This window comes from Mugil cephalus, chromosome 12 (assembly GCF_022458985.1).
Source record: "Mugil cephalus isolate CIBA_MC_2020 chromosome 12, CIBA_Mcephalus_1.1, whole genome shotgun sequence".
Taxonomy (NCBI): domain Eukaryota; kingdom Metazoa; phylum Chordata; class Actinopteri; order Mugiliformes; family Mugilidae; genus Mugil; species Mugil cephalus.
Window position 1 is genome coordinate 12,829,328 of NC_061781.1, and position 20,374 is coordinate 12,849,701.

General features: G+C 42.7%; 1 protein-coding gene across 1 annotated transcript; it reads right to left on the minus strand.

Annotated features, from left to right (window-relative positions):
• Nucleotides 1–17,950: 17,950 nt before the first annotated feature.
• On the minus strand, nt 17,951–18,259 carry rprma (reprimo, TP53 dependent G2 arrest mediator candidate a). Its single transcript, XM_047602065.1, has one exon. It carries the CDS (start codon nt 18,257–18,259, stop codon nt 17,951–17,953), a length of 309 nt encoding a protein of 102 aa, XP_047458021.1.
• Between the last annotated feature and the right edge of the window lie 2,115 nt (nt 18,260–20,374).

Consider the following 20,374-nt stretch of genomic DNA (forward strand, 5'->3'; position numbering starts at 1 on the left):
TTTTTTTTTTAATTTAATTCCACTTTTATGCAAACCAATAGACCCACAGGCTCTGTTTCAGCGGCCTCAAATGAAATCTATGATTATTACACTTGGATTTAAATGGAGAGCATCAACATCATTCAACAATGTCCTAATAATGTGTTTTCTTTAGACTGTTGCAAAGTTGAGCTATTTCTCAGCAGGGCAGTGTTTAATTGTTTGGGTAACAGATGCCTAAATGCCGCTGTAGTGGCACTCCTCCAATCTCTGAGCGCAGATGAAAGCCCTCAACTCACTCTCATGTTGCTTGTGATCACTCATGTGAATTAAGGTGGAAACACACCACAAGATTCAGGGGGGGATATTTCAGAGATTCTTTGAAATGTGGGGAATGAAATGCGGGTGGCAGGAAAACCACTGATGGAGATGATCCTTTTAAAGCAGCCAATTTAGAGAGACAATAAAATGCCTCCTGCCGGTCCCCTTTCACCGAGCTTTTATTTATTTGGATGTCACTGAATCACTCACAAACTGGCTCGCATGTAGTATATTATGTGTTGCGCAGCGGTCGGAGCAGACCTGAGATCAGAGTCACCTGGAGAGAGGTTATCAGCGATTCTTTGCTGATACTTTATGCATATGGGCTACTTGATCACCTGTGTTTGCTGGCTCAATGACAACAATTCAGATTCAAGGATAAAAGCGCTCAACGGCCTCCTTCAAATGTAACTCTTGAGCTTGTGGTTATTATGAGAAGTCGTGCACACAAAATGTTTACCAAGTGGTAGCATCAGCTGTATACTGAAGACCATTAGGGCCACTCATGAGGGGAAAAATAGAGGAGGTAGATTTATTTTTTTCATCATGCACTTTGAGAAAAAAGGCGACATTTGGAGTCAAAATATGTTGTCATATAGTAGACTTTCAAACCAATACTCCGCGGAAGAGTATTGAGCCTTAATGAATAATTAATATTAAGAATATAAAATTGAATTGTGATTATTTTTTTCAGTTACATTGCTGATATGCTTTATCGGACTGCTGCATGTCAACAGTGCCGTGGATATTGTCACATACTGTTGCCTTGTCTGCTGAGGGACGAACGTAAACTCCGAGGAGTGTGTCCCCATCCACCCATAGAGTCCCGAAGCCAGAGTACGGATGCACTGTGGTCCGGGAAGTCGCATGTAGCCAGGTCTGCGCAACACTACCTGTGAGTTCCAACAAGCGCACATAGTTTATCCGTCCTACCAAAGACCTCACATTCGCCATGAGTACAGATGGGACAGTTGTAAAAACTGTGTGCACTTGTTGCGTCTGCGCCTGGCTCTGAGACTCTATGGGCGGACAGGGACACGCTACTGAGCCTTGGAGCTTATGTGACAATAGCCAAGCCACTGTTGACATGCAGCAGTCCAATACAATATATCAGAAATATAACTGAAAACAAAATCACAATACAATCTTAAATTCTTAATTATTAATTAAGCTCCAACACTCTCCAGCAGAGTATCGGCGGTACCATACACTACTGCGGGTTTGAAGGTCTACTTTATGACGTGTTTCGTTTTTATCTATAAAAAAAATCAACCCCTCTATTTTTTTCTCATGGGTGGCCCTAATACTCGGTAAACGGTGAGAACTTCGCCGCTAGGCAACGTTAAGAAGGTCAAGAAGCTATCGTCGCTGGCAGATGACCAAGGACATGCAAAGGCATAGGCCTAGCAAAAGAATCAGAAGGAGCTTGTGGACTCTTCCATTCGAAGGCAGCGAGGGGAAATAATTTATAACCTCTGCTCAATCTGACCTAATTTAAAGGAAATCTTCAGTGTTTAGACAGCGGCAACGATGAAGAGCGAGTGGGTTACTCGTTGTAACCTTCAACGTGCCATAGAAAATGTTATTAACATGCTAAACTAAATGTAAAACCTCAGAATGTTAGCATTGTCTTTGCAAGCATGTTAGGTTAGCTAGCCAACATTAAGCTCAAGAAGCTCAAAGTGTCAGTGTTCCCAAACTAATGCCTTTCCTTCCCAAAACTTTCCTTCAAACTAAATTTTCATGTTTTTAGTATTACAATGTTGCAAGGTCCACTTAACACAGTATGACTGAGACGTTCACAAAGGAGCAGAAGCTTTAATAAGTACGGCAATAAGAAGCTATTACGGGAGGAGCTGGAGAAATCAATCAACGCATGAAACAATTGTGCGAAACAGGTAAGGCAGAAGCAAAGCCGACAGCTGCATGAGAGAAAAATAATGACTGCCTCGCTGACTTGATCTCAGTGATTTGTGTCTTGTTTGAACATGATTAGTAATTATAACCATCTGGGGATTTGTGTAGCCTATTGTGCTGTTACTGTCACAGATAGATCCCGTTGGCCTTCTTGATGGCCTGCAGAGACGGGATAGTTTTTTTTTTTATATACAGATGCAGATATAATTTTCGTGTGTTCACTGTTAATGATGAGCTCCTTTTATCCAATAATACGGCATTTTTCAAAGCCTCTTAGATCTTTTCCTCTTGCCATTATGGACTAAAATTGAAGTTAACTAGGCATGTCCATTACTTTTATGCCTCACATGTCCCAATGTAAATCATGATATTAATTAATTATCCATATTGTGCGGTATATTTTCAGTAATTGTTACATTTATGTTTATTTATTTTGCCTTTATCTATGAGCTCTCTCATGTTAGTGTCCGAAGACAACCATATACTCACCTTTGCTAATTCAACGCTCCCTGAAAAATGATCATGCACACTGCAGTCATTTACCTTGAGCACTGAGTGAAATTTACCAGTAATTGTGGTGTTATTATTTGAGTGGCAGCTGCTCCTTGTTAGAGTCGCTTATTAAATCTGCAAGCCCACTCACACGCTCATTTCCATTATAAGAATCTTTGAAGGATGTGACGCCTATTATCTCCAGCCCTGGACATGGAAGTAAAGGTCAGGAGCTGGAGACATTAATTCAGTTATAAAGGGCTGCAAAGGAAAGAACAGTCCTTTGAACAGCAATTTGTTGTCTCTGCATGTGATTCTTTGACCAGACGAAGTTTAAGAAGAAACGCAGGCCACAGCTGAATCCGTGCCGGCCGTCCCTCAGATTCCATTCCCGTGTCCTGGCGTCTCAAATATGGATCTTGAAGTGTCACTTGCCTTCTGTCAAATCTGTCCAACCTGCCAGTAATCAGAGCCCGCATTCAGCGGCTAATGTAACGTGACAGTTGTCAGGCCCATGTCACCCCCCCCCCCCCCCCCCCCCACCCCGCCTCCACGTCTTTCGAGGAAAACACAGTATACTGCTCACAGCTATCTACCCCATGAAGGAATGGGAGCATGTCCATCCTTACAGCATGACTTTCTGGACTAGAAAGTACACGAACAGAGATTTCCTACTGGTCTGATAATCAGTTTGCTGACGGACTTGATACTCAGAGTGCAGCTGTCATTGGAGGAGGGATGTCAAGTAGAGTTTGTCAAGTAATGGATACAGAATACAGATGTTTGAGATTCTGTTATAATTTTACCCTATGTAATTGTTTTTATTTTTTTCATTTTGGCAGCCTTGAACATTTCAGAGTTGGTGACACCTGTAGTTATTGGTGGTAACAGCCGATGCGGTCTTTCAGAATTCCATGATCAACAAAACAAACTGTTGTTTTGTGAGTACGTGTGATCTGATTTTATGCCGTACAATGTGTGAGTCTGTTCACATCAGAACGCCGTGAAAGGATTTGGCTGCTCTGCTGAAAAGTGTGCAGCTCGCCACGTTCAGCTCTTCTTCCGACAGTGCACCGTGGCTGCCCTGTCTTAAAGAAATGGATTTTGCCATTTAAGTGGTGTCTAACCCCAGCAGTAGGAAATGTTCACTTTGCATTAGCAGCAATCTCGGAACCCATCGGCTATCATCCAAAGATGATTTAGCATAATGCATTCCAGATATCTGTTCACATTAGCAGTAATTTAATACCACATTTTCCGGCAACTGTTGCCACAGACACTCAGTTCAAGATAACGCGAATATTAAATAGACACTGCAGAAAGTTTAGCAGCAGGCTGCAATACTTTAATCCGTATACTATGAGCTTATTATCCATCATCTTCATTGAAATGAAAGATTTGGCCACTTTAATCAACATACACTCACCGGCCACTTTTTTAGGTGGACCTTGCTAGTAAAAGGTTGGACCCCCTTTTGCCTTCAGAACTGCCTTAATTCTTCGTGGCACACTTCCAACAAGGTGTTGGAAACGTTCCTCAGTCCAATTTTGGTGGCACCAGGTGTGGTCTGGCACCAACAAGAATACCACGTTCAAAGTCACTCGAATCCCATTTCTTCCCGATTCTGATGCTTGAACTTCAGCAAGTTGTCTCGATCACCTCTACATGCCTGAATGCATTGAACTGCAGCCATGTGATTGGCTGATTAGCAAGCAATTGAACAGGTGTACCTAATAAAGTGGCAAGTGAGTGTGTATCACTGGCAGTGCAATGTGTTGATTAAGGTGGCTACCATTGTGTTTTTGCAGTCATAATATGTGGTCTTAAAGTACCACATTCATTGGCATTTACTGTTTACATATTCAAAGCATTTTGTTAAGTCTGGAGAAGGATTGTTGCCTGATTTAATGAGCAATATGTCAATGAGTTTTTTTGTGTGTTTAACCTAAGTGCTTTTTAATTTGCATAAACCCAACTATGAGTATGGATGTAAAGCCCAGTCTCCGGCGTGTCCAGCGCTTTGCATGCCCATCATCCGCCCCAACCACCTGTTGGTGGCTCAGACTCCATTCCTAAATCTTCCTATTGCTAATATAAAAATATTAATTATTAATGTTTGGTCTCTGCAGGATTAAAGGCAGGGAATTAATTATGATGTCGCTTATTAGTAGATAGTAAATTCATTAGGATGTGATTATCTCAGATAATGTACAGTGAGCTGTTGCTGATTGAATGCGGCTTGTTTAATCTTAAACAAGCAACTTCAGCGTCTGCGCCCCGAAGCGCCGTGTCTAAAACTGAAGGTTGTGTTTTTACAGACCGATATGGAATTTGCAGTTTCTATTTTCACCCTCATGATGTCATTTGCATTTTTTTAAAGCTGCAGTTATCCTACCTTTCTTCTTATAGATCTCCATTAGAGCTGTGCCCGCAGAGGAGCCTCTGAAACGGGATACCACAAAATCAAGTGGGATTTTGAAGCTAACCAGTTTGGAAACGCTGCAAACAGCAGTGTGCGCTTTTCATTTTTGATCAGATGAATGAAAGAACAATGCCTGTTAATTGCAGACCTCGCATATTAATCAACGGAGCCCGCTTCTTATAGCACTTGCATTCCCCTTTTCCGTTTCTCCCCGTTTTGTCTCCACGGGTCCTGTTGCTATGTGCGTTTTTATCCGCGCTATCATTCTACGGTAAACACGTTATTATATTTGCACGTATTATTCGAGTTTAAATTATGTTCCTTTCAGCCTGGAGCAGTCTGACAGGCAGCGATTACAAAAACAATGTCTTTATTTTGCTGGGCGCGGGAGCGGCTTCAGCGGCCGTGGTTTTAGGGAAGGGTGAGGGTGTCTGCAGCCCCTGTGAGAGATTTACATTTACAGAGCCAGGTTGTGGAGCCTCGTGGCACTGAAACCTGCTCTGCTCGGAGTACGGCTGATGTGTTTTGACATTGCTGTCACCAAAATGCAGGCTGAAAGCAAGCAGAAGGACACCGAGGACCCCAGAGAGAGTGGCACACACAGGAATGGAAAAAGGTAGAGAGGAGAGGATTGAAGACCATTAAAAACCACAAATTCTGAAGTTCACACTCACTATAGCACATTTCCGACCAGTCCACCTGAGAAATCTGGCAGCTGCTGATGTGTCCTGCTATTTCATTTTCATTTTCTAAATGTCACGTATAGTTTTTAGGGCTTTCATCCGTCAGCTGACCAGCAGGAAAAAAGAACTGTATACAAGGGGAACTTGTCATACACTCACACACAGGATTTTCTTTCACAGCTATCCCCTCCTAATACTAACCCTGTATGCCCGTTGCTTAAGTACTTCAAGGATGACTGCTGCCACTTAGCTGTCAGAGGGCATTAGCCCTGAAAATACACGTGCAGTGTCATGTCTGAGAAGAGATGCATTTCTGTAGTCTCTCGCAGACGCCTCTTTGTCCCACTGTCTTCTCGGGTCAGAGGCGATTAAAGGAGCGGGCAGTGTTATCGGTTCATTTTGATTCCGTTCCGTCCATTTTGTGCCACAATGCTCTCTGCGCATCACATCTGCTCTGTAAAAATAACCCAACATGGCATCACACTGACTGGGCTATTTTTAGCAAAAGAAACCCTTGGAAACCAATTTACTTCTCCAATAATCTTTCACATAACCAGACAAAATAATGTCTGACATAACAAAGAACCCCACCACCACCACCATCACCGCCACCCCCCACCCCCAGATGCTGCCTGTTTTTTCTTCTTTTTTTTTTTTGGGATGCTCTGATGATGCAGTGCGTGATGAAAGCGGGGGGCAGCAGAGCACTACTTTCTCTCTCTGCCCTTGGGTCGCTCCAGCAGGGACCTGATCAGCCTCCACTGGCTGTCAGCTGAGGGATTTTTTTTTTTTTTTTAGTGTTGAACTGGTCTAACCCGGTGAGCTTTGTGCGCTGGCTGTCCATGTGTGCCAGTGTAAGTGATAGACTCTATTGTGTTATCAATTTGGCATATTGGCGAAACATGAGTGTTCCTGTCTGCCCTGAGTGGAGCAGCACACGTGACAGGCTTTGGTCTGCAGTGGAAAATCCCATGGATTCATACACATTGATTTCAATTCTGTCTCATAAATGAAAAAACTGCTGGGCTGCCTGCGCCGGGGTGGCATGAGCAGGTGACGAAGCTTTGCGTGGCACTGATGTATTAATCCACAAAGCAGCGGACAAAACTTTAATTATTTAGTCTTACAGCAATACATGTGAGTAAACTTGGTTTGTGTTCACATTGTGTTGTATTTGTCCATTTGTCTTTTTTTTTTTTTTTTTGCTAATTTTTAATCTTAATTAGACTTTTACGTGGTAAAATTATTAATTGTGACATCACTATAATGAACATTCATGACATGCAAAGACATTAGAATTTCATGCACGCTCTACAGCTGTCAACATGCTAATACAAACCTGCAGCCTAGACTACTGTAAAAGGTTTGAAAGGGAGTCAGACAAGACAGATTGTGCGTGTCGGGCACCAGAGCGAGTCCGATTGACAGGTAAACGTATAAAGGTAGGTGTAGTGTAAAGCGCAATCAGTCAGGTGAAGCCCTGAGGCATTTTTGAGGGATATAATCACTGCTGCAACTGCTGGAGGGGCAGAGGTGAGCCTCTGAGTCAGGGACACCAGCTGGAGTTTCTGAGATCAGCTGCAACCACTGGGCGTAGATTAATGACGGCTATGATCCTTTTGCACCTCCCTAACAGGAGCAAGCACGTGGCAAGGCGATAGCACTCTAAACATCTCTGTTTCCACACCTTATACAGTAAACATGTCCACGGTAGAGCTGCCTCGCATTCATAGATCTGGCAGGTTTCTGCCAGTTCTGGATGTGCTTGTTATTTTGAAGTGTGGAAATATAACGGCATTTTTAATTTCTGCCCCCAAAAAACTGGAATGCCAAAAAAAAGAACAAAAAGATGATATATGCTAACCAGAGACTGTCTGACTGACGCTACGTGACTGTCAAATTAGAAACGTTTTTTTCAATACAGTATGTACTGTATGTTCTTCTTGCCTGTGCTAACTATACTTAGCTTGTCAAGATGCCAGGCAGCTGGAAAAACCATCTTGCCATTCATCCAGCATTTTATGTTTGATAATCACTAAAAGTGCATTTATATGCACAGTTTTCCTTACAAAGACATGCTAGTGGCATGCTAACTGTATGGTGAGTTTCACTAATTGGTTGCTAGCTTTCAAGAATTGTAGCTTGACTATTCCTTGTTGTGTTTATCCCGTGGTAGACAGAAAGCTCAACCAATCACTGGCCGAGTGTTTTTTTTTTTTTTAACTGCCCGTTTTTTTCCAAACTGTTTCCAAGGCAAGGACGACTTCTTAAAGCCTGTTCAGATCTTGCATCACGTAGAAGACAGTTGTGTACACACCCAGGATGCATTGAGATTGCACCGTGTGTTGATGTATGAGGTACTTATTTACTTTTATTACCGGAGATTACGGCGCATATGGCAAATTTCCAGCCCGCCGTTATAATCTGAGTTCTGTGGAAGTCTAACTAATGTCAGGGCGGAGATCGTTACACAGTGACTTCACATGTGTGAACAAAGCATGGCACACACACACACAAAGCTGTTCCTGGTTCTGGAGCAGCAGTAGACATGCATTAGTGCAAGCAGCCGTTAAAATATTCTAGTACGCTCCAGATGATGTTGCGATTTATTTGCATACAGAGTGCGAAACTGAGATCGGCAGGTGAATGCCAGGTCTGAACGCATGTACTTATAGCTGCCCACTTGTGATCAGATATCCCAGATGGTACCTGGATGCAAGATCCGAACAGGCCCTTAGATGTTTATGTGTAACAATTCACCTGATGTGCCAGAACAGCCACTGTGTTTTTTATTGAATATTCTCACTTGCAATATGTCTACTGTATGTATTAATTTTTTGACTTTTTTTGCCTTTGCCTTTATTTGTCAGATGATATTGTATTTAGAAACTAGTGATGCGGTGAATTTGACTTTGACTTTTTGCATACTGCATGGTGTGACGGACGCATTTTTAAACCAATTACACAATTTACACAGAATAACCCGATAACGACAAAAATAAAACATGTTTTTAGAAATATTAAGTCAGTAACAGAAAAAACTTAAATTGTCAATTTGCTCACGCAAGCTAATTGTGGTCAATCCTGTTAGCTTGAATAATCCTTGAGACGTGTTTAGAACTCGAGTCCCATCACCTATGACATAATGAGCTGATTAGACATAGTTTAAAATATCTCATGAGCCGACAGTACAATAAAGCTTGGTAATGACACCTTCGACCCAGTGAATCAGTTTATTTTGTGATGCTTCCATAACCTTTACACCTTTACAGCAGGCATAACATTATGACTTATATTGCGTAGGTGTGAACGGACACGGCCTTTCTGAGGGTGTCCAGTGGTGTCTGGCAACAGAGTGTTTGCTCAAAAAAAAACCCATTCTCATGATTTTATACTAAAGATATTATAGGCATAAAGGGATCTATAGGCTACGGTCGAGTATATTATGCCTTGTCACTCCTACAGCTGTTATTTGCATCCACACAACTGGGAGTGTGTGTGGACACAGAGACACGTCTCCTCCTCTTCCCTTCTCTTTTAATCACTAATCAATTTTCCCTCAAAGGGAGTAGGGAGCTGTTTAATGGTCACAAAGAGCGGAAAACAAGCAGAGACACAGATCAAAGCATCTCGCCAGGTGCAAAGCTCCGGGATCAAACCTTTCATATGGCGACTGGAGCAGCTGTGTAGATAATTTGCAGTATTATAGCCAGGCTTTGTCTTTTAAATGGGTGGTTCTGCGGCACAGTCCTAATGAAAATGCAGTGACATCAGATGTGCTAGTCATAAATAAGCTAATTATACCAGAGATGCTTGATTTGATGACTGGTGCTTTAGACAAGATGTGGTTGGTTGCTGTAATAAGAGCTACTTAAAGGTTAAATGGAATGTACTTGACTAAAATGTTGTGTTCGATGTTAAAGAGAGCGATGGTCATTTGCGGTGTCACTATAGAAAAGAAGATAATTTCGATAACCTGCAATTTTATCGGAAAATTACACATTAGTTAACCTACAAAAATGAGCTTGATGGGACTGTTTGGGAACCTGAGGTGATGCAAGCTGACACAGTCAAAGAGGCGGGAGTTTATTGGTCATATGAGGGAGATGACCTTTCATTTGCAAGAATAAGCAGCGAGGACAACAGAACAGCAGAGGTCTTTTCGAAAGCGGCTCCTGGAGTGTGGCAGGCTGGATGCTGATCCTTTGTGACAGCTGTTGTGTCGTAAGGTGTGCCTCTGCTAGGCTGAGATGTCATTTCGCACACACCACTGCAACGCTCCGTGGTCACAGCTGCACCTGCGAATCAGACCTTTACAGCGCCGAAGCGCAGGAGAGGGAAGGTGTCGCACACGTGAAGACGCGCGCCACATGGTAGCGATAAGTGAAGACTGCAGCTCAAATTGAACAAAAGAAGCCCGAGAGGAAGATGTTAGGCCATCGTCAAAATCGATTTCCAGGGCACTTATTAGAGCACATAAAGCCGCGAAATAACATAGCGCCGGATATTGTATGACTGCTCCCCTTACATCGACCATATGTGAGGCCAGCACATATATATATAGATATATATATTAGTGACATTTTCCAATGCCACCGTGTTTGGTTACTATGAAGTCACACGGGGCTTGTGAAGTGGAGTGGATGATTTTGGCATTGAGTGATTGACACTTTTTTTCCGTGCTTAGATAACATCATTCGCACAGAAATAACATTTGAAGTCATTTGCTTTTCTGACTCATTTGCTTCATCTCTCTTCTACTTCTACTTTCCCCTCTAGGCGTCTCCCTTCATCTCCTCTGCCATGTGATAGATCTGTTCTGTCAATGCAACTGCTTATCTTTGCTCACCAAAGTTTCCCATTTAAGGAACCTGTCTTTTATAAAATATGGTAGATTTAATGGAAGTCATACGTGAGAGTAATTATTCCCATTCATATAACTGTCACTAGGAAAGTACTTTAATCTTATATATTTACTTTACCAAAATGCCATTTTGTTATTACTCTTATTATGTCTGCGTTTCCTGATTGCTCGGCTCTGGCTGGTCTCTATTTTGAGATTATCAGCAGCATGCAGGGAGGTAGTTTTCTTTGAGGCTAAGCTGCGCCGTGGCTTAAACGGAGGAAGTCGGCGATGTGACCATAGAGCACCTGCAGACAGAGCCAGGCGATAATGGAGCCAGGCCTGAGGGAGGAAGAGCTCGCAGCACCGCGAGAAGCAATTTGAGGAGGCTCGATAAGTCATGACCCTGTAGAGGTTTTATTATACACCACTCTGGCTTACTTTCATGTGCTGTGACAGAACCGAGAGGTGCACCATTAGGCACGAATTCCCAAGGTGTGGCATCAGATCTAAAACACGGGACACTTAACTCAGCTGGCAAATCAGACCCGACCTGTTGTACGCAGTGGATGTAGTTTTCAGACTTCTCCTACAACACTGTAAAACCTTGCACGGCATATACAAACAACTACCTAATAGGTCTGTAGACTGCAGGAATTCTAGGACAAATAATGTCACTATACATAAGTCATGTAGTGACCGAAGCATGAACCAGTGTAGCTGTGATTAGGATTTGCTCAGGTGAGGAGACACGGCGTACTATGGTGACGGATAGCTCGGCCAAAGTTGCTTCATTATCGGTACAGTGACTGAGTGCAGCTGACAGCTGGGGCATGGGAGTTCGCCACATAGGCGGGCAGGACACTGCTGCTTGGCAGGCAGGTCCAAACTGTCACAGCTGATTTCAGCAGTCAGGAATGAAGAAAACGCTTTTCATCAGTGTATCTTTGCTCAGTCAAGAGATTCTGTCCATTGCCTGAATGCCGCAAAGGAAAACGTAGTAAATATCATGTAACGTGTACTGTTTTGCGCGGCCTTTAAATAGAATTGCTAGACTTGTTTAGTGGTGCAGCCGTCAACCGTTATCTATTTTTATATTCATTTTGGCTTTAATTAGTTTATTTTCAGGGTGGTTTCAATCAACTATAATTTCCTTGAGTGGTAAAACGTTTGGGTGAGTAACAACTTCCTTCATGTGAGGTTTCAGGAGAGCAAGTGAGAGTCATGATGATCATGATGATGATGATGATGATGACGGTGACATGAAGCTCGCCGGTGAGTTTTTATGATGTCAGCGTGAGTCAGCCACCGAAACTAATCGTCAGGACTGTGCACATTCAGCTAGGGCTACAATGATCTCAAAAGAAAAAAATACATACACTCAAATACATTTACCGGTAGTGACAGGTAAGATGCGACGCAGCGTGCTCAAAGGTTACGCGTAGACGGTATAGAATCAGCAGGCTTTAGGGTGGTATGCAACCACAGCGAGATAAGCTTAACGTTGTCTAGAAAAGTGAGATCGCAGGTAATGAAACATGCATGAACTGAGGTGTAAACAGCCAACAGACACAGGTCGTGTGTGCCGAGACAAGCGGTCGACTAAATAATGCATATTTCTATCCCCTCACAAGTGACATACATAATTGATAACTATTCCAGACCGAACAGGGTGCAAAGCATAAAAATATGACTTGCTGTGGATTTTTTTTAATTTATTTATTTTTAAAAACAGCTAATGGTGTCTTTACAGCGGCTCAAGGGATTTAAGCTGAATCATGGCACAGTATACTCAAAGTGTACTATACAGACTGTGCTGTACTGTGGGTCAACTTAAGCTCTTTAAAGGATGGGAAATACTTACCCAGAAAACTCATACAATGTCTCTATTGGGAATAAAGTGTCAAATGTATTTAGATTACAGAGAAGGGCTGGTAAAGTCCTCACATTCTTCAGCAGTGCTTTTGCAATTTCTCTTAGAATATAATTGTACTTATAGTAAATAAAAGAACCCTGAAACTCCATATGTGCTCTGAGTGCTCCCTTGAAACGGTTATTACCTTGAGGTAATGGTGTATAGAGAAATTTCGCCCCTTTTCCTCCTGAAAGTAAAGTAATACCTCACTTCCAGAGACCGTTCACAAGCTCATGTAGCTGCCAGACAGCTACATGATCAGAAGGTCAGTAAAACCTGAAGCATGCTCGCACAGAAATGGAAATGGATTGTCAATATTACTATTAGCTTATTATTTTTAAAGCAACGAATGCTCATTACACATTTGCATGACTGGACTGAGTAATGAGTTCCCCTGGCTATTTTTAATGGCCGCCCTGCATTTTGCTGTTTGTGTGAAAATTCGAGGGTGTAGATTAGATCTGCTAATTAGAAGAGTATATTTGTTCTCGACCTCCCACATAAAAGCTTTGATTTCCCTTTTAAATGTTAAATAGTCAGCACTTACAGCGTAAAGAACCTTTTTAATCTCGGTGCTCATACACGTCTGAGCATTGCTATCTGTGAGGACGTTCGCTGACATTGTGCGTTCTCTGGTGCCTTACCATCACAGATCTGTAACTACATTGATCTAGCTATAACCATCACAACTAAGTACTTAACCACAACTTTCATCTAGATTGTAAACGAGGTGAGGACCAGCCCAAGTGTCCCCACTTTGTCTGAAACGCAAACCAAAAACACACACGCTCCCATGGTTGTGTTTGTGAAGACATTTAGTTATGCAAGACCTTTTCCAAGCCAATTTCCTTATTCTAATATCTCATCTCATCTTCTACTACCGTTTATCTTCACTAGGGTTGCGGGGAGGTTGTTGGAGCCTATCCCAGCTGGCATCGGGTGAGAGGTGGGGCACACCCTGGACAGGTCGCCAGCCTATCACAGGGCCAACACAGAGACAAACAACCATTCACACTCACACGCACACCTAGGGTCAATTTAGGGTCACCAATCAGCCTAACGAGCATGTCTTTGGAGGTGGGAGGAAACTGGAGTACCCGGAGTAAACCTACGCAGACACAGGGAGAACATCTTATTCTAATATAAACTCTGAAATCACTTCTTATCCCACAGAAAGCCTGTGTGAAGGGATGCGAGGAAATGAGGAACAGCCAAGACGGCCTCACTTTCCTACAATGTTCCCTCACACGCCCAAACTCAAACAGGTCCTTACAAAGACTGCTGTATAACTGCACACACACGCGCGTTTCCATGGCTGTCATTGTTGAGACATTAATTCAAATAAAGCAACTTTAAAACCAAGTCTTAGACCTTTAAAAATGTGACTTTGATAGAGGGAGGACTGACCAATGTCCTCACCTTCCCAAAATGCCTTCACTCTGACGATCTGAAGTCCTTGAAAAAATAGTTACACACACAGGAATATTTCTGTCTCTGTGCACTCCTCAGCCTCTTACTTTAAGAATTTCAACTAAATGCCTAATCCTCTCCCTAATTCAACCATTCACTCTAAAGCCAAACCTAATGTTGTGGAAGCTGCACAACTATACACACACACACCGAAGGTAGGTAAGACGCTTGTCTGCCATAAAAACCATCTTGGGGTTCAACCTGCTCCAGCCCCCAGGCCACAGGCCTCATGGGTAACCTTTATTCTACCTCCGACCCTTAAACCTGCCTATTTTTCACTCTTTATCACAACAAGCTAGAAATAATCTAATAGGCCAAGCCAAAGGTACCTTTGTCGGTTGGTTCAGATAGAGCCACCAGGGTTTCTGCAAGTGCTATGCGGTGGCAATATACACTGACATAAGTTTGGACCGACAAAGAGAGAGAAGTTAGTGGGTTCATCAGAGCTTTTTCACGGAGAACAGCAACCTAGTGCGGCTGAACACAACATTGATTAGAGCAGTGAGACTAATCCACAACAGTGCATTCACGAAAATTAGGCTCCATAGGGCTGAGAAATCCTGCAAATTTGGGAGATAATCTTCTTTTGCCTTCCTCACCACATGCCAGACCTTTTCAAAAACAAATAAAACAAAAACTAAATCGAACCATAATTTTAACCTGAGAACTGAGGCCTGACCTTAACGTTTAATGATGTACATGGTGGTCGCCATATCAGCGGTGATATTTTCTGATCCAACTAGGTTAATAATGTAAATACGCACACCAGTGTGTTAGCTACAATAAAGTGTAAGTGATAGAACTGTTCAAATGTTAAATCCCTGTGATTTTTTCAGTGTGAAACAATCAGCCGTACAACAGAGCCGTGACTCATCCCTTGACTTAAATCCGAGATTTGAAGTAATGGAATCATTCTTTAAAACCAGTCTGCTCGGATTTATCACAGTTTGACTTCCACAATTACCGCTAGAATCCCGACGCCGCATGACGTCGGCAACAGCTGGTTCAGGATGATTGCCGCCGATGGAAATATCTGCATTCTGACGTCTGCTTTTGAAACAAAGATTCTATCGAGTCTCAATAGATTTTAGGTGAAATATCTTACTAGCTTTAAGAGAAGGCAATGTAAAGAGATACAGTGGGGCAAAAATGAAATAGAACAGCAATTTAGAGATACATTATACCACATATATACTGTACGTGTATCTCCCCTACCGCAAAGTCAGAAAGGAGCCGAGAGAGGACGGGAGATGAGCTGTAGGAGAATAGGTGTAAGCCTAGGCGATGACTGAAGCTGCCTTGCTGCTATTTGGAGCTTTCAGTCACTATCCAGTTCATCGACTGGACCTCGGCTCACCAGCCAATCACACGAGAGCAAGCCGGGACCCCCGAAGCCTCTTTTAGCCCACAATCAACACCCTGCAGATGCTGTCACAGTTGTACACAGCCTACATACAGTCCACATGGGATGAAGTGAACTGATGCTGTTTGTGTGTGGTGCTTCTAAGTTTTTCCAACCCAGACTGCAAATACACAATGACCCAAAAGACGTTGTGCCTCTGGGAAGAGAAGTGAGAACAAACTGTAACACCAGACAGAAGGTTTTAAATCGAATCGTTTTTAATGCCCTATCTCTGTGCTTTTGGTGCGAGCAGACTCTCATTACATTCCTAAATATCGTGGGAGGAGCTGCTCATAAGCCTTCAGGGGACTGCGAGTTTGTTGACAGCAGGAATACCTGAAGTATAGATGTCTGTTTGTTGCCAGTATCTCCCAAATGTCTGTGTGCAATCTTTGCGGCTACCAACTGTCTGTCTCGAAACTAAACCTCAGACGGCGAGTCCACCTTTACATAAAAGCTTTGAGATATAGTTTTTAAAGTTTAATCTCCATCTTTATACCTTCCTCGATTTGCAGACTCCGTATAAATGTATATGAGACAGTGCAACAGTTCAGCCGCAGACAGGAGATTGTTCTCTGCTGGATATTCAGCAGCCGCGACATTTTTCTGTGAGCTATTCCCAGCACTCCTTAATGGAAGCAATCACACAAAGCGGAGAGAAACACTTGACATACTGTATATAAGCATTTAACTCCATTACGGTTTTAGGAACAGGCTTTAATTTTCACACTTGGAAAGGCAGGGTTTTTTTTTTTTTTTTTTTGTCTGCTTTATATCAGATTTGCAATAACTTTTGTTCTTTGTTCTCTGAAATCTCCTCCTCGCTGTGTCTTCAACGCTGTAGGGTCCTGCCTGGTTAAAAATAAATGATTTGCTAGATTACTGTATTAGGGCGGGTGCAAATGCATTTTCCACCTGCAAAGAACCTTTTTAACTTACCATTTTTTTGTCCTCTAGATATCACGAATCCCTGGCTGCAGACTTTTTCTAACTGAGGTTTCCGAAAAGGCTAGATAAAAAGAGTTTACCAGACATACATTGTGTCCATGTCACGACTGAACATCCATGAGCTGGCCATCATCCAGTGCGTACAATAAACACTGCTCTGTGTTAGTTTAGGATTACAGATTTACACTGCGCTTTGGTGGAAATTGATTAAACATAAAAAGCTTCACATATGTAGTATTTATTGCCACCGTATCGGATGACATTATGTTGTAAAGCCGTAGCGGCAGCTTGACCCAACCCGTGTCCACATGAGCCCCTAAAAGTATTGAAATTCTAATTATAAATCACATATTTCCATACATTTCCGACTCCTCCAAATTCAGGAAATGGAAAACAGAAGGGAGGAGAACTGATGTGTAGAAAGTAGTAGTTGCTTCTCTTTAACTGTGGAGCACAGGTGGGCAATCAGACAGCAGCATATTGCCCGATGGCTTCATCCTTCACGGGCTGACAAGACAAGTCATTTCTAAAGCTCCTGGGGAGCCAGCATTCAGGTGATCCAGGGGCTGAACTCAACAGATGTTTTGACAGAAGGAGGAAGGATGTGGAATGCGTCATGGACCAAAATCTGACCCAGACAGAAAGCACCACCAGATAAGGATGGGAAGAATTATCATTATTATTATTATTATTATTATTATTTAAATTTGGGGCAAAATACAAAATGGAGTGATTAGAATGTATATATGGATTTTGGTCAGTATTACTAAAAAAAAAGAAAGAAAAGAAAAATCTTCTGTGCAACCATTTCTCATAAATAAATAAATAAATAAAAATGCGATGACGTCTAGTCTAATTTTTGCCCCAGGGACCAGTAACCCCCACTGTTTCGTGTAACATAATGTATATCATTTTCACAATGTGCCTCTGAATGGAATAGGAAGTCTCAGTGCACGGGGCCGATATTAATAAAGGAAAAAGATAGACCTTAATTAAGAGGAAAACTTTAATTACAGAATTAAATCATTCCAGTTAACAAGATACACGGCATGCTGGGCTTCCTCCGCCGCCCGTGCAGACACTCACACAGTTATCACCAGGAAAAATCTAGTGCATAGTGTATGCAAAAAACATACAACATGCAGCACATGTTAAACATGAATTTCTCCATTGCATTTGCAATGGGAGAGGGCATCCTGAAGCAGCAAATATAAAGACTTTGCCACCAACATGACAAAGGATGCTGCTTGATAAACAACTACTCAAATTACAACAGTGCTTGTTTGAATACTTAGTAAAGAGGCTTAAAACGCACTATACCTCTTGGAGACGAGTAAGTCTTAGTTGCCATTAAGGCCACAAGAAATAAGGTGAACACCTGTGCGCCTCCAGCAGGGTTCAGTTACCTCTTGCGCAGTGACCGATCCTCTGAGGGGTTTTTTTTTCTTTTTCTTTTTTTTCTCTAAACATGAAAATAGGGCCTTTAGGCAGCTGACCATCGCATCGTCTCCCCATCTGTCTCCTATTCTGGTTCCCACAGTGTCAACGTCCTCGTCAGTCAGTAGGCTCCAACAATAACTGCCTCCGTTTCTTTGGAAGGTCTTCTGTCCGTAACCAAAAAGTTGATCATCCCCTCCGACTTTATGAGAAGGTTGCATCCCAGGAAAAATATGCCAAACACCACCGTGAGGGACAATACGCACATGACGGCGATCTGGACCACCCTCATGATGAAGAGGCTCCTCTCATCCGGAGCGGCGGCCACAAAGCCATTGTCCGTCACCACGGATGACAAGTTGCAGCAGAAAAACTCCTCTGTCTTGTTCAGTAGTCCGCTGTCTGTTTGGTTGAACGCGGTGCTATTCATCTTCTTATGTTTAAACTTTCGGTGCGGGAGACGTGAGAGACAGAGATGGAGAGACGCACCGACCACAATCCCACGGAAATTGGCATCAAGTGAAAAGTAAAGATGGTGATGATGGTGATGATGATGAGGAGGAGGAGGCGGTGAGTTGAAGAAGTTCCGTCCGATCACACAGCAACTCTCTTCTGGAGTTTCTCAAGCTGCTTTGGCATCGCATTACTGGGGTGTTTCGTGCGCCGCGTAGCCAGTTCCAGAGCGGAGTGAATCCACCAACCCCGCGGTTAAATAGCCAGACTGTACCTGTTCGAGTGGCAGGAGGACACAGCAAGAGCGCCACCACACGACCAGACTGCGCGCCCGTCCTGAACGTGCATGCATGTAGGACATTATGTGCTGTGGCCGTTATGCTGCTTCGTAGCCTGTTGTTTATCTGCCTGTGTGTGTATGCATGCATGCAGTAAAAGTACACTGGTCCATTAGGTAGGTGACCCCTTGTCAGGGCCAGGTCAGATTGCATTATAAACTTCAATAGGACAGAATGTTAGAAACAACTTCCAATAGACTGAACTCCACCACAGCAGAAACCATGAACTCAGAACTAATGTGTCCGTCAATACAAAGTGAACACAATGCAAATATTAGACCCCTCCCTACAGCATTAGCATTAGAGGAGGTGAGTGTGTCCATCTCAGTAAGTCATGTGACGTGTGCTTTTACGGCCCGGCTAGACAAAGACGAGCCAGGGAACTATCTGGGGCCCCAAACCAGTAGGGCCCCCAGTAGCTGACAAACCTTAATAAGTAGCGACAGTGTACTGAGTTTTCAATGATAGGACGAGGAGGAGGATTGTGTGCATGAGTACGACTGACAAATACTTTTAATTCAAAAGGAAGAGAAATTACAGTTTGGTACAGGAGTGGAAAATGAAAAAGGAAAAAAAAAAACATTAAACAAGACAGTGGCAAGACAATGACTGATAATAATATTACAAAACAGCCAACTGAATATGTTAACCTAGCCTTAACTATGTATAAATAAAGCAAAAAAATCTTCCACCAGCATCACATTTCATCAGTCATTCTTTGACAGTTAACATTAGTTAACTTAGCAGAGCAGCAGTGTCCAGCTTCGTTCTCTTGTGACCATGTCTGGTGGTGGAATGTTTTCCCTCGGGCCTCAGTAGACTCGCCTCTGCACATTTATGATGTACATATTAGTTGTATTGATTCTGGAAGCTGTCATTTGCAATTACTGTTACAAGCGTCAATAGTTTGCTGTTGGATTTTTTCTGTGCTGCATACATGAATTCAGCATGTTCCTCATGCTGCTTTCTTCCCCTCCTCTACTCCCCCTGCTTTTCTTATTCTCTCTTTTTTTTGTCTCTACCTGGCCTGCATCAAGCAGATGGGTCACCTCCATATGACTCAGGTTCTGCTTAAAGTGTCTTCCAGCTAAAAGGGAGTTCATCCTCGCCACCTTCATCTCCGTGCTTCCTCTGTGGCTTTCAGGCTTGGGATTCTGTAAAGTGCCTTGAGACAATTTGGACTTTCTGTCAGTCTGATGTGGCTGATGGTGGTGATAACAGAGAAAAAAATGGTGTCCACGCTCATTTACTTGTGTCACTTTTATCATTAACAGTAACTCAAGGAGGCATCCTAGCAAGCCATGACAGCATCCGAATGAAATGCAGACACATGTTCTCATGTCATCACCTGGGTTTCTCCTGTATTCTTTTCCCATAGCAACAACCACTTCATTCCTTACTGAACACAGCATGTATGAGTATTATGGTGGAGGATATTATCCCCAAAATAGCCTCCTATGTATTAAAAAAAAAAAGTCAAGTTCAGTTTCATATTTAAGGACACGTCTTCTAATAAAATTTCCAACCAGTTGCACAAAGCCATCATCATAAAATTCTTCTCCCTTTCTGAAATCAAGAGACACCTGAGCATGCACTGACATCTAGTGGGGGTTTTTAGTTATGGTGTGACGACGGAGACTATTCCTCTGCATGCAATAAACCAAAACCAGATTTATTTCACGGAGCACATAGTATTTTTCAGCAGCAGCGGAGTTGAATGAAATGCTGACAGTTGAGAATCTGTGGCTGTAGTT

Bases quoted from the DNA above. Each gene is read 5' to 3' on its own strand.
- rprma (XM_047602065.1), bottom strand. From the start codon at position 18,259: ATGAATAGCACCGCGTTCAACCAAACAGACAGCGGACTACTGAACAAG.